Raw genomic sequence first — 14,622 nt, 5'->3', positions numbered from 1 at the left:
TGAGGTCCTAATTGAGCTATCTTTTCACTTAGTCCACTATTTAAAAACTGGTTAGTATAGGGATACGAAAATGCATGAAACTTTCCTTGCACAGTAAGAGCCTTTTCAGTATTTAATCCAGTAGAACGGCTATTTTTAAGGGAAATACAAAGTTTGAAGTATTGCTGTCAGAATTTCTTATTTGAAAAATAAGACTGTTCTAGAGTACAGGATTTTATTGTGGTGTTTAGCTCATTGTATTGATCTGCTGGAAGATTGCAAGCACACTTGATTCTGCCCTGGGTCATCACTCCTCGAAAGATAAAGCTTCCAGTGTTTAGCACCGTGGGATAAAAAATACCTGCATGTAGTTGGATGAGGGCTCTTATGATGTTTGATGTGAGACAAGCACGGACACTCACCATGTGCACCTCTCTGATAATCTAAAGATACTATGTCTTCTTTAGTAGGAGAAACTATATATATATTCTTTACAGTGTTTTGGGGTTTTTTTGTTTGTTGTAATTTTTTTTCCCTTTTCTCTGCATGTCTTTTAAATGGATGTTTCTAACAGTCGTCGAGTGTTTGTGAGTGATATACGTTTAGACATGGGGTTTATCTGAAGGCATATACAAATTGATTGTTTTGCTGTGGAACATTCATGCTGAGCTAGAAGAAAGGATTATGCCCTCAACATGCTGCTTTTATCGCAAAGAGGATTTTAACTGGGCTTGGGAAGATTTTTGATAGGATGAAAACTTATTTTCGACCAGGCGCTCTTCTGAAAGTGTAATATTCATCAATTTCATATACTACCATTATTTTATAATTTCTGTTTTATTTAAAAAATCTACTTTTTATCATCTGAAGGTTTTTGCTGCAGCTCCTAACCTCTTCAAATGGACTTGACTGTTTGTCTGCAAGCCTAAATATAATTGAAACCAATCCATTCAAGCACCTTGTTCACCTCTCCTTAAAACTTCTAGAAGGGAATGACAGTGATGTCAAAAAATATCTTGCCGACTGCGTTAAGAGCTTAAAGGTTAGTGATGCCAGTAATTTTATGTTAAACTTGCCTGGTTAAAGCGTGTTTCCCTTCGACTTGCTTTTGTAATCTATCCAAAAGTAAACCTGATTCACTAGTTAGTGTTTTTGACTCCTATAGTAGTGACCATATAAGGAGAAAACACTGTTATGGAATTACAGGGGCATATGAGTAATTTAAAGGGGTTGTCCCGCGGCCAAAACGAAAAATTTTTCACACCCCAGTCCCCCATGTGAAGCAAGCATCACAAACTACCCATGTAAATCGGTTTTTTAGAGCGTTTCTACTCACCATGAAGCTGTTTCATGAAGTTACAAAAATCTTCTTCCAAGATGGCCGCCGTCATTTCCCAAGGTGCACCGCTGGTCTTCTCCCATGGTGCACCGTGGATGTTCTTCTCCAGTCTGAGCTCCACTGCCGATTACAGCCACCTCATTGGCTGATCGGCACCAAGTGAAGGGGGCGGAGCTACGTGATGATGCTAAGGGGGAGGGGCCAGGACGCAGCTCGTGAGCCCGGACCCTCCAGAAGAGGATTCTTCTCTGCGCAAGCGTCACTGTTGCAGCGACCAGAGGAGAAGTTTAGTCGTTGCCATGGAGACGGGGTCGCCAGCACCGGAGGGGGTAAGTATATAACTTCTGTATGGCCAATATTTAATGCACGATGTATATTACAAAGTGCATTAATATGGCCATACAGAAGTGCATAACTGCACTTGCTTCTGCGGGACAACCCCTTTAAGCCTGTAGAAGCCAGGGCTCTTGGATAAAAAGTCAATTGGTTCTTTGTCTCAGAATTTGGGAGCCAGATTTCCATTTTTCTCACCAAAATAATACATTATTACTTGTAAAAGAAAGGAAGCAGTTGTGTTTTGATAGTGGACTGAGCTTTTATACTGCATTGTGGACTAATTGACAGACCATAGCATTTACAGAAAATATTCTATATTTTGGCTACCTAAAGCCGCCCCTAGGCTCTAGGATCTAGAGGGATCACAGTTGCTTACTCCATACTGTTATACATTTAGCTCAATATTGAACAAGCTCCCATGCCCAGCTGGGCTGCAGGCAGTCAGAATGCTACGCTTTGAGCCCATGTCAGTTTAGCAGGTCTTCAGGCTACTAATAAATCACTTGGGTGTCTGGTTCCAAGTCTAAAACTTTGGGAGCCAAATATTTCTAGTCCTATTGTTGACCGTTTTAGTCACCATCTGGAGACGACCTGCAAGGTGCTATAAAAGCACTGTGGTAATGTTATATACAAATTCCTATTTTGTACCAATTTTCTATTTTTATTGATATTTTAAATGCAGTGGAGTTTAACATAGCATTTATAGCTATATAAATCAATCTTGACATTTTGTTTATTGAATTAATTGCCAACAATTCTTCCCAGAGCACGTATTCACACGGTCGTGGTGTGGTAAAAAGCACATACATTTTCAGAGCGCTTTTCAATGTAATTACTGTTTGTATATTTCACCTGTGATCTCTGCAACCACATTGGAAACCTCAACAGAAAACGCACGCGGTTTTTCTGATGCGACCGTGTGAATGCGCACTATTGCAAAGTGTAACATAACCAAGTATTAGCTGAATCGCTTCTTGACCTAAAAAGGTCTAATTCCTCTAGCCTGGCATTTCTGAAGGCATAACTGTTTACCTGAACTACGTTTGTACAGTCAGAAGTCTAGCTAGCAACCTCAATAGTCGGGAAGCGTTTTCATTATAGAAATATCATAAGGTTGAAGCATATAAAGGTGCTTCCATTTTTGTTCAGTCACCACCAGCATTGACACTGAACAATTATACAGATTTCCGCAATTCAGCGAGAATCTTAAGAATTGTCATTCCGCCTAAAAGGGGCCTAACAACTAAATTAAACTACAATTTAGTTAATTTAATTTTACTAACATTTTTTTTTTTTATTTGAAGTATTGAACTGCAATGCTTTTTGCTGTTTGCTTAGAGATTTTATTTTATTGTACGTTTTCAGATGGAAAATTGTGTCCTCAAAGGAAAATTACAGAAATCGGAAGAGGATTTTTATCAGAAGCTAAGCTTAGCACAACAGGTTGGTACTATTACAAAGGATGTTAGAATGTAGAAGCATTGCTAATTAATTTTATTCATATATTGCACCTGTATACTAAAGGCTCATCTTTATACACTTGATGCATTTTATTTGGGGGGGGGGGGGAGGGGGGAATTACTTTTTCACTTGACAAAAGGTAGCAAATATTTAACACTTTGGTGACCCAAGCTTTTTCACTGAATCTTGTTTTTTGCCTCAGTATTCCAAGAACCATAACATTGTTTTTTTCTATTGCATAGGCACACAAGGGCTTGTGTTGTCGGGTTTTTTTTTTGGTGTTTTGTGGTAAAATAGAACATACAACATTCTTTCTCACACACACATCGCACGCAAATGTGACTGGATCAATCAAAATCAATGTACTTTTGACTCAATTTACCACGTGCATTGCATATAATACGCAGTGATAATATGCTCGTGGGTATGAGCCCTAACACTATGCATATCTGACGTAATCAATATTTATATTGCATGATGAAGGGAATACTAGTGACCCTAACTATATAACATAGATATTGCCTAATTATTGTAATGCTACTCGTTTGGCATCAATTTACTTATTTGAAATTTAATTATGTTTCTCTTAAAAAGTGTGGTATCTACCCTTTTTTTACAGGCTCTAGAGGAAAAATCTAAGGAACTCGCTAATTTGAGAAGCGAGTGGACATCGCAGACCTCTTTATTAACCAATCGGCATACACAAGAAATCACAGCTGAAAGGGAGAAAGTCTTACAGGTTTGACACTGTATTTTTTCGAAAAACTTCTACCCCCCCCCCCCACCACCACCACCACCGACCCAAAGCAAAAAAAAATTGCTATGGCCACATATTAGCTGTAAATCAATAGAGAGTTATGAAATGAACTGCAGTGTCTTTTGTGGGGTGGCCCAGGGCAGGCCTTTCTGGGGAGACAGTGGGGAATAAGCTAGTTATACCATGGGTGGCTTTGCTGCTCCAGGGTGTGACCTGGCTTGGCTCCTCGCAGTGGTGGTAATAATTCGTGACACCAGTGCCCCGAAATAAGTGACGTATCACCTACCCAGAATAAAGAGTATGCCACAACAGAAAAACTTTTCAAAACCAGGGACATGTGGTTTCTTCTTAATCACATTTAACATGGAAAATATCGCAGTGCAAACAGCTCCTGATTTCGGCATTCAGTGCTACAGAATACACTCTTTAGACATTACATTTTTTTGTTTCAGTTCTTTACACTCGTACAGTTCCTGTTTTCCCCAGGCACATATATGCTCAGTCTCCGTTATCGGATGGATTTCCTTCTTGGGTCACTCACTCAACTGCGTGGCTTCTCTTAACACATTCACACTTGTGACTGGCGTTAGGTAGTTGCTTACTAGTCTCGCTGTAGTTGCGGCTCTGTGGTTCTTGTGCTCTCTCACACCCACGTTTGCTCTGTATCATGCATTCCATTCTCAGAAGGGGACGGGACTCTGACAATAGGAGGCTCCGCCATGGCTGAGCTCCGGCAGGAACAGCCAATCTCTCCTCCCATCTCCATCCTCTCCAATCTCTTCCTCCTTCTTTCAACTACTCTCTCCAAATACCAACTACTGTCTCACTAAACTTCTCATCCTAACACCTGACTATTTGCAATCAGGTGCACACCAAAGGTTATGACATACAGTACACAAGACTTAACTAAACAGATACATTTTCCAGACATTAACTCATTTATGCCTTGCTGTGTGAATACAGATAACACTATCACACTGTTCCATTCAATGCTCCATACAGTGACATGAGACATACAGATACACAAGTGCTGGAGGAACCACAAACTCTGGGCCACTACACTTCTTTTCACTTTGGGTTTTTCTTTCTTTTTTTTTTTTTTCTGTGCATGGCTTTTTTTTTTCTTCTTTTTTTAAACTGCATACTTTTTTCATACTTTTAAGAAAAAGGCATACCTTAGACTTCTCTCTAGCCTGAAAAAAAAGGTGTATAAGCAAAATGGGTTTCTAAAAAGCTTGCAAAAGTATGAGGTTGAGGCTGCCTTCACTTTGGCATCAAAGTCGCATGAGATTTGCACATTAACGCACAAATATGAACCCCATTCATTGAAATGGGGTCATAACATGAGCGATATTTTCCTGCATGGTACCGTGATTCAATGCTATGCAGGGAACATGTTCTATCTTGCTGCGTGCTCTCGAAGTCATGCGAGGCTGCCTTGACATGAAAACGCCTTGCATCCTTTAAGAATTCACATAATGTAGTGCGCGGTATGGGGCCGGTATTCACAGTCCCATATCACGCTCGCCTGTGTGAAGTTAGCCTTAATGTGTTTTTGTTTTTTTGCAATCTTGGAAAAATGTCACAAAAACAACTGATAGAAGCCTCAATTTGTCATTTTGTTTTATTTCACTTAAAACGGAACTGGGAGTGAGAAATGCTAACATTTTTATTCATTGTAGCAATCGGCGTGTTCTCTCATGCTGTCTAGAAGAGCTCTTTGTAGTTCAGAAATCAAAGCTTATGTCAGAACAGTTTCACTAATGGGCAATCGCACTTTTGAGCAGTAGAAACGCACTGTATCATGTAGTAAAGTTTTAACAATGCGTTGTCTAGTTTGGAATGTAGTTTATGAGGAAGTATTTTGATACATTGTAGTTTAACATTTTTTTTATAAATATTACAACTGTTCCAGGAATTTGCTTTAACAAATATTGTCCTTCATAGATGCAAACTCAGTACAAGCATCAATATGAACAGCAAAAGAGGGAGATGGAATCGTCAAGTAACCGAACAATACAGCACTTGGAAAGCAGAGTGTCTGAGGCGGAAACACTTAATAAAGATCTCACCGAGAGAAAATACAAGTCCGAATCATGCATTCGAGAACTGAAGGGAAAACTTACAGCTATGGAAGAGGTGTGTAGGTTAGAACAGGAAATCATGTTGGATTCCATAAACTGCAATGCAGTCATCACCCAAATTATAATAACATGAAATTCAATGTTTGCGAATATCCCTAAGTTCTTAATAATTACAGTGTTTTTCACCTAATTATGATGTAAACCTTTTTAATGACTGCTGAATTTTGGTGTTGACTGTGTGGAGAGTGTTAATAAATGAAAGCTAAACCTGCAGTGCTTACAATAAAATTAAGGGGTTATATGGTTTTGAAAATCCATGATCAAATACTGTATATTACAGAACTCTGAGCTAATACAGAAGTGTTCCCTGTTATGTAGCCTCATCTATTAGAAAGTACAGAGGACTACAGTACAAAGAGCCATTCTTGCTCCGGAGGACCTGACCATTAATTAACACTACAGTCCATTAATTCTGATGATAAATATGTAATACTGCATTTGCTGTGTTACAATGTTGCAGAGTAAATTAAACACTTTGTGCTGAGTTCCTCTCACACACGACTGCTGATTGCTGAGGATCCCAGTAAATGAGCAACTTATCAGCTTATGTCCTGGGAAGTTTATCACCCTATGTGAACTGTCCCTCTAACACTTTGAATTCGTATTTAAATATAGCCTGATCTATTTCAACTAAAGGGGTGAGACATTCTCTGCAAAATCGCCAATTGTAGGACCTAAAACACACTTAGAATTCAGTTGGATACAATTTTGGATGACTTTCCTCAGATTCATTATTTGTCATATTAAATGTAGTAGACAATGTACTTGCTGATTGTTTATTTTGCTAAATATATGGAGTAGTAATTTTAGTGATTCTTTTTGACATTTCAGGAAAATCATAGAGCAAAACAAGAGAGAGTATCTCTCCGAAGAGAAAATGCTACCCTGGACTCTGAGTGTCACGAGAAAGAGAAACTCCTAAACCAATATAAAATGCGTACTGCTGTACTAGAACAGGAAGTGAAGGATAAAGAGGAAGTTGTGATAAGAATCACAGAAGCCTGTGAAAGTGCTCAAGAACATAAGGTATAAAAAAATCAATGAGGCTTGCAATTAAAATGCTTAAATGAACTGTTTCATACCTTTTTAGCCCTATAAGCTAAGCTTATGGGTTGAAAGTAGGTAACGCTGAGTTCGAGGATGTATGTGTTATACTTGCGTGTCCCAGTGTCATTGCTGAAAGCTCCTAAGTAGTCCACCCATTATAGAATGAAAACAGGAGGACTACTTAGCGCCCTGCTCAATGCCGGGAACGGCAGGGATGGGGGGAGCATAGCACTTACATCCCCTGACTCTGCGGGTCACCTACTTTCAGCCCTTAGACTTTGCTTATAGGGCTAGAAGTAGGTGACAGATTAAATTTAATGCATACTTTTTAACTTTATATCTTGCCAATTAGTGGAATTTATAACCAAGCCAGTAACTAATTTCATACTCCATTAATTGAAACAGATGCTGGAAAGAAGTACGTTACCCTTTTTTTTTTTTTTTCTTGTAGAAAAAGTTAGAAGAGTCTCTTGAACAGAAACGGCTCCAAACTGGAAAGCTTGAAACCACTGTCAAATCACTTTCTGAGGAGCTGATAAAAGTAAGCTCAATTTATAGGATGTCATTTTTTCTTTGCTTATTGCCACAAAAGTTGATAAAATTGTATAACTTTTTTTTTTTTTTTTAATAGGCAAATGAAATTATCAAAAAGTTGCAAACGGATATAAAGAAATTGGTAGACAAAATGAAGCTAAAAAATGCTGTAACAATGCAACAAGAGAAGCTTTTGGGAGAGAAGGATCAAATGCTTCAAAAGGAGACGACAGAGTTAAATGAGCTAAAGCACACCCTGACGATGAAAGAAGATGAGGTATTTTTTTAACTCAATTGTGAACAGTAGACTTTATTTTCGACCTTTTAAAAAACCTTTAACCCCTTGAGGACTTTTTTTTCCCATATTTTCAACTCCCCATCAAAAAATCCAAACTTTTTAATCATCGGCATAGCTGCCTGAAGTCTTTTGTTTTGCGACACAAGTTGTTTTTGTAATCAATCGCTATGCTCTGTTATTGAATACAGCCTATGATGTCCTGTAAAGCAGAAAGGGGTTGTATTAAGGTGTTACAACTCGAACGACCCCCTTGAAGTTTGGGTGAAATGGGATGTGGGGGAAATGCACAAAGAATTGTATATATGGGAGGTGTTCTGCTTACTCTTGCCACACCATGTATTCGTGGTTTGGAAATTGTACAAAAATGTGAATTCAATGTTGTGCCTAATAAGGTTTACATTTCTCTGTAAAAATGTATTTCCCAGGTGTTAAAGTTACAAGAACAGCTACACTGCACAACTGAGAAATTGGAAGAGAGCAAGCAACTGCTGAAGACTAATGAGAATGGCAAGTGTGCAAAACTATGTTATAGTACTATTTACTGGTAGATGAAGCACATCCCTGAATACTCTTGGCTTCCATAGCTTTTTTTTGCCCTCTCACTTTAGGACATACTTTCTTACTGTTTTGCTTTTGCCTATGTTTTATAATTTCTGATTGTCACATTTTTACTTGTCGAAGCTTTTTTTTTTTTTTTTCTATGCAAGTTGCATAAAGTGAACCTGTAGGTGGGGTTCACATGAAGCGGAATTCAGCAGAATTTCCATGCAAACCCTCCGCATCGAAATTCCATTGCATTTACAGTAGCAGCTAAGTAGACAAGATTTTGAAAATCTTGTCCACAAGCTGCAGAAATAACCTGCACAAAACCTGTGCGGTATTTGACTTGCAGCGCGGAATTCCAATCCACAACGTGTTAGTCTTATTGCAGTCTCCGCTGCAGAATTTGCAATGAAACCTGCTTCAAATGGTGCAGCTGTGGGGGCGGGCTTTGCTGTGGGGGCGGGCTTTGCTGTGGAGGCGGGCTTTGCTGTGGAGGCGGGCTTTGCTGTGGAGGCGGGCTTTGCTGTGAACATTCCACTGATTTAAATGTATGTACAGCATTTATTATGTGCCTATAGAGAACAATAGGTCTCTACCACACATAATATGCGGTAAAATGGAAAATGTTGCGTTCTTTATGTGCAGATTATATGCATTTAAAAAGAAAAACAGTAATTTAGAGTTATGATGCTTTTCAAGGTTTAGAATTTTCGGATTTCTAGGAAAATTCAGTTCCTGTGTACTACTGTGATTAGTCACCTTTGCACATTATTTAGGACTCGTGTCTATAGGCGTTTTTTCAGTCTATGGACTTTCATTGGCTGCATGACATGCAGTAAATTGAGTCAATAAAAGTCTATGGACTTTCATTGATGCATGCACATGTGCGTGTAGACGCTGCATTGTTGATACGCACAAAACCTGAATCGCAGCATGCTCTCTTTCTCTGCCTACCGCCCTATACATTGGTATAGGCAGCGTGTGCAACACGGTCCATGCGCAATACAATTCGTATGGGCAGCGTTTTCTTACACAACGCTGCTATGAAAGTGCAGGGAATAAAAGAAAAAAATCACACTGCTCATGATCTTGTGCGTGTGAAATGTGGCATGCACAGTACACTCGCAGCCATACATGGTCTTTGCTGGGGGATCCACTATTTACAAATACCGGTAAACATTGTAGGGGCACCGCAGCATTTTACTGGTATGGCTGTGGACATAAGGTCTTACTGTGTGATATTAGAGGGAAAACTATATATCGTATGTAAATACTTGTAACACTTCATTTTATTGTTAAAGGTTTTTTCCAAATTAAAATTTGGATTTTTTTTTTTTTTTTTTTTTTTTTTTTAGTAAGCTTTGATATTAGAATGGGCATTTAACAAATTTATTCTTTAACTTCTAGTAATTTCCTGGCTAAACAAACAACTGAATGAGAATAAAATTGCATCTATGCAAGGACCACAAACTTTATCTGAAATGCCTGGTTTGGGTAAAGCAAACACAGGAGCTATTCAGAACAACCAGGTAAGATTTGTTTCTCCTCTATTCGTCTTAGGGCAAATTCAAACGACCGTATATCGGCTGGGTTTTCAGCCTGGCCGATATACGGCGTCCCTCTCTGCAGGGGGAGGAGGCTGGAAGAGCCGGGAGCAGTGCCCTGAGCTGCCGCCTCCTCTCTGCCCCTGGCCACTATTTGCAATGGAAGAAGCAGGACGGGGCGGAGCTACGTCTTGAAACTTGGCTCCGTCCCATTCCCTCCCATTGCAAAAAGTGACGAGGGGTGCACTGCTCCCGGATCTTTCAGCCTCCTCCCCCTGCAGAGAGGGACGCCGTATATCGGCCGGGCTGAAAACCCAGCTGATATATGGTTGTCTGAATGCGCCCTTAGGTTGAAAACTGCATAAAAAAATCCCCCTCCCCTACCTCGCTCATAGTATTTTTCCACTTTAATTTCTTTAAGCCTAGAACATACATAAGAGATGCATTAAATACACAGTGGACCTAAAAGCAAATGGGTTTTAATTTTTCCACACTTTTAATAGGAAAGAACAGTAGCTATGTGTTTCACCCTCATGCAAAATTTTTTTTTTCTTTAAAACTCCCATTTTTAAAATTTTATCTTATACATATGCTGTATTCTGTTGCATTTCTTTCTTTAAAATGAGCCTTTTTTCCAACCCCCACACCCCATGCAAAAAAAGGCTAATTTAAAAGGGAAAAAAAAACTGTTTGTAGCACTTTTCCTATTTTCCAAGTTATCACTAACATTAGGCTCTAGTTTTTTTGTTCGCTTAAAAAAACTAATAAATAGTGTCATGTTTGTTTTTGGTTTTTTTTTTTCATTCTGTGCATATGAAACTACCCTTGAGTTACACTACCGTTCAAAAGTTTGGGGTCACCCAAACAATTTTGTGTTTTCCATGAAAAGTCACACTTATTCACCACCATGCATTGTGAAATGAATAGAAAATAGAGTCAAGACATTGACAAGGTTAGAAATAATGATTTGTATTTGAAATAACATTGTTTTTACATCAAACTTTGCTTTCGTCAAAGAATCCTCCTTTTGCAGCAATTACAGCATTGCACACCTTTGACATTCTAGCTGTTAATTTGTTGAGGTAAGCTTGAGAAATTGCACCCCACGCTTCTAGAAGCATCTCCCACAAGTTGGATTGGTTGGATGGGCACTTCTGGCGTACCATACGGTCAAGCTGCTCCCACAACAGCTCAATGGGGTTCAGATCTGGTGTCTGCGCTGGCCACTCCATTACCGATAGAATACCAGCTGCCTGCTTCTGCTGTAAATAGTTCTTGCACAATTTGGAGGTGTGTTTAGGGTCATTGTCCTGTTGTAGGATGAAATTGGTTCCAATCAAGCGCTGTCCACTGGGTATGGCATGGCGTTGCAAAATGGAGTGATAGCCTTCCTTATTCAGAATCCCTTTTACCCTGTACAAATCTCCCACCTTACCAGCACCAAAGCAACCCCAGACCATCACATTACCTCCACCATGCTTAACAGATGGCGTCAGGCATTCTTCCAGCATCTTTTCATTTGTTCTGCGTCTCACAAACGTTCTTCTTTGTGATCCAAACACCTCAAACTTGGATTCATCCGTCCACAACACTTTTTTCCAGTCTTCCTCTGTCCAATGTCTGTGTTCTTTTGCCCATCTTAATCTTTTTCTTTTATTGGCCAGTCTCAGATATGGCTTTTTCTTTGCCACTCTGCCCTGAAGCCCAAAATCCCGCAGCCGCCTCTTCACTGTAGATGTTGACACTGGTGTTTTGCGGGTACTATTTAATGAAGATGCCAGTTGGGTACCTGTGAGGCGTCTGTTTCTCAAACTAGAGACTCTAATGTGCTTATCTTCTTGCTTAGTTGTGCAACGCGGCCTCCCACTTCTTTTTCTACTCTGGTTAGAGCCTGTTTGTGCTGTCCTCTGAAGGGAGTAGTACACACCATTGTAGGAAATCTTCAATTTCTTAGCAATTTCTCGCATGGAATAGCCTTCATTTCTAAGAACAAGAATAGACTGTCGAGTTTCAGATGACAGTTCTCTTTTTCTGGCCATTTTGAGCGTTTAATTGACCCCACAAATGTGATGCTCCAGAAACTCAATCTGCTCACAGGAAGGTCAGTTTTGTAGCTTCTGTAACGAGCTAGACTGTTTTCAGATGTGTGAACATGATTGCACAAGGGTTTTCTAATCATCAATTAGCCTTCTGAGCCAATGAGCAAACACATTGTACCATTAGAACACTGGAGTGATAGTTGCTGGAAATGGGCCTCTATACACCTTTGTAGATATTGCACAAAAAAGACATTTGCAGCTAGAATAGTCATTTACCACATTAGCAATGTATAGAGTGCATTTGTTTAAAGTTAGGACTAGTTTAAAGTTATCTTCATTGAAAAGTACAGTGCTTTTCCTTCAAAAATAAGGACATTTCAATGTGACCCCAAACTTTTGAACGGTAGTGTATGTTCACACTTTAAAATCACAGACCATAACGATTTCTCCAATCAAGGTGCCTGTAGCAGAACTACCATGTAAATCTATATCACTAAAATATAACCTGTACTATCTTTTAGTGCCCATTACCACTTTATCAGCTTCATTTGCATGTAAATGAGCCTCCAGCAGCTGTTTGCAAATCCCAGCATGTGGTCTGAACTTTGCACTGTCTTTGCATGGGCTGCATTGGGCTGTCAGCTGAATACAATGTAATCAGCTACTCCCATGGAGAACACAGCTTGCGGTCCACGCCATCTCTCTTCAGCAGAACGATGATTTCTAGGTGAGCATACAATCCATCGTTCAGCCGAAGAGTGAAAGATGGAAGAGTTTACACGCAACGATTATTGCTCAAAGGCCATCGCTTGAATGAATTTTGAGCGATAATCCCTGCATGTAAGTGGGGCTTAAGGCTATCCCATCTAATCAAAATAATGATTTTCTATATGTGTCAGGGTTATCCATTCCCAGTGTTTAGATTTTCCACTAATAATCACTACAACTTTGACAAGTGAGGAAGAAAGTGGCTAGATCAGTGTTTCCCAAACTCCAGTCTCATGGACCCCTGTAGGTCATGTTTTCAGGATTTCCTCAGTGTTGCACAGGTGATATAATTATTGGCAGTGCCTCAGACATTGGCACAGGTGTTCATACTATAGGATATCCTGAAAACATGACCTATAGGGGTGTGTGAGAACTAGCGTTTTAGAAACACTGGGCTAGAAGGTCATGTCTACTTTTTCTTCCAGAAGAGGTTGATAACATTGGTGCCAGTCCCCTACCAACACTGAATAAGAGTTTTTGAGTATTGGGGAGCCTCTGCCTCAGGTTGTGGGGTTTTCAAACTTAGATGACTCTTTTGTGTATGACATCTATATTTTGGGGGGGGGGGAAGAAACTGGGAGACACACTCATTCTCTTCATAAATTATAAATTTGATCTCTTACTACAACATGTTTTAAATTCTATGTTCAGAAAGAATTCTCCCATTCCCTTTATGGGGCAAAAACGTACTGCTTTACTTAAGCTTTATGATCTGTGTAAAAATCAAAATCTAATCAAATGTGTGTATGTATTAGCTTGTCAAATATGTCTATATTTTATATATAATATATCTTATCAAATGTTTTATATATATAATTCTTTAGATGCAATCAAAGTAGAGACAGAATCTTGTTTTCAGATGGCTCCCAGATGTGCAATATATACATTCTGCTGAATTTCTTAGGTGTGCAACAGATGGCTGTAAACTAAATCTGATGGTAATCTGAAGGAGAAAACAATTCTTAGGAATATCTGGACAGGTGTTTTAAAGTACAAAATGCATCCCTCAGGTTCTATGAAAAAGGATATAGAACACTTATCTCTGGACTATAGGAAGTGCGATGAGTAGAGAAACAATATAAATGGTTCTTTCATTTCTTTAAGACCATCTGTTGCACTTCTGATGGAAAATGCACAGGTTTATACTCCTTGGTAATGTTAATGTGAATTCCTTTATGTATTCTTGCATTTGTTCTCCCCTCATGTCTATAAACGAATATGCTGCTTGAAATCCAAAGAGATTTATTTTGTACCCAAAGCCTCTTATTGGGCATCACAAAATGGCTTATTTTTTTAGACCATAAGACACGTTTTAGCAAGAAAAAAAATTGACCTTTTGAACGATAAGCAATTACTTATTTGCAAAGATTGGGTACATAGTCTCAGAGCAGGTTGTGTACCCCGATACGTGTTTTCAACAGATGGTAGACCAGCAGCCAGGCAGCAGGGAATTTTATTGATTCATGTTCTTACCTCAAAATATACCACTAGCTCATGGTACCAGGCCCTAAGATGTTGAGCTAAGAAGGACCCAATCTCCAGACCTATCCAAGTCTATCACTGTAGTGCTTTGTGTTAGTATCCTGAGCAGTAGCCTGTTAGTATTTATGAGGTGCCAGGACCCTGCTTACCCTACGGTGCACTGTAGCATATAAGGATGCAGCAAGGTATCAGCATACCATGTGGAGGGGAAACATTCGGGTGAATGACTAAAGACTGGAATGCTTTAAGCCCATCTCTCAACACTACCTGAGAATTATCCAATCCACACAACTGAATTACCCACCTTTTCTAACCTAATGCACCTTATGAGGCCACTTTCTCCCTGGACTA

The 14,622-nt window shown here is 39.4% G+C and overlaps 1 protein-coding gene across 1 annotated transcript in view; it reads left to right on the top strand.

The window, feature by feature from the left end:
* The window catches only part of LOC136628286 (spindle assembly abnormal protein 6 homolog), a 44,003-nt gene that overhangs the window by 22,885 nt on the left and 6,496 nt on the right, over positions 1-14,622 (top strand). The window contains exons 5-13 of the mRNA XM_066604065.1: positions 850-1,021; positions 3,020-3,097; positions 3,735-3,854; positions 5,820-6,011; positions 6,848-7,042; positions 7,515-7,604; positions 7,695-7,874; positions 8,321-8,402; positions 9,846-9,967. Of these exons, the coding sequence (XP_066460162.1) occupies positions 850-1,021; positions 3,020-3,097; positions 3,735-3,854; positions 5,820-6,011; positions 6,848-7,042; positions 7,515-7,604; positions 7,695-7,874; positions 8,321-8,402; positions 9,846-9,967 (1,231 nt within the window). The remainder of the gene's footprint in view (positions 1-849; positions 1,022-3,019; positions 3,098-3,734; positions 3,855-5,819; positions 6,012-6,847; positions 7,043-7,514; positions 7,605-7,694; positions 7,875-8,320; positions 8,403-9,845; positions 9,968-14,622) is intronic.

This window comes from Eleutherodactylus coqui, chromosome 5 (assembly GCF_035609145.1).
Source record: "Eleutherodactylus coqui strain aEleCoq1 chromosome 5, aEleCoq1.hap1, whole genome shotgun sequence".
In the NCBI taxonomy this organism is placed as follows: Eukaryota; Metazoa; Chordata; class Amphibia; order Anura; family Eleutherodactylidae; genus Eleutherodactylus; species Eleutherodactylus coqui.
This window is presented reverse-complemented; position numbering and strand designations above follow the sequence as displayed.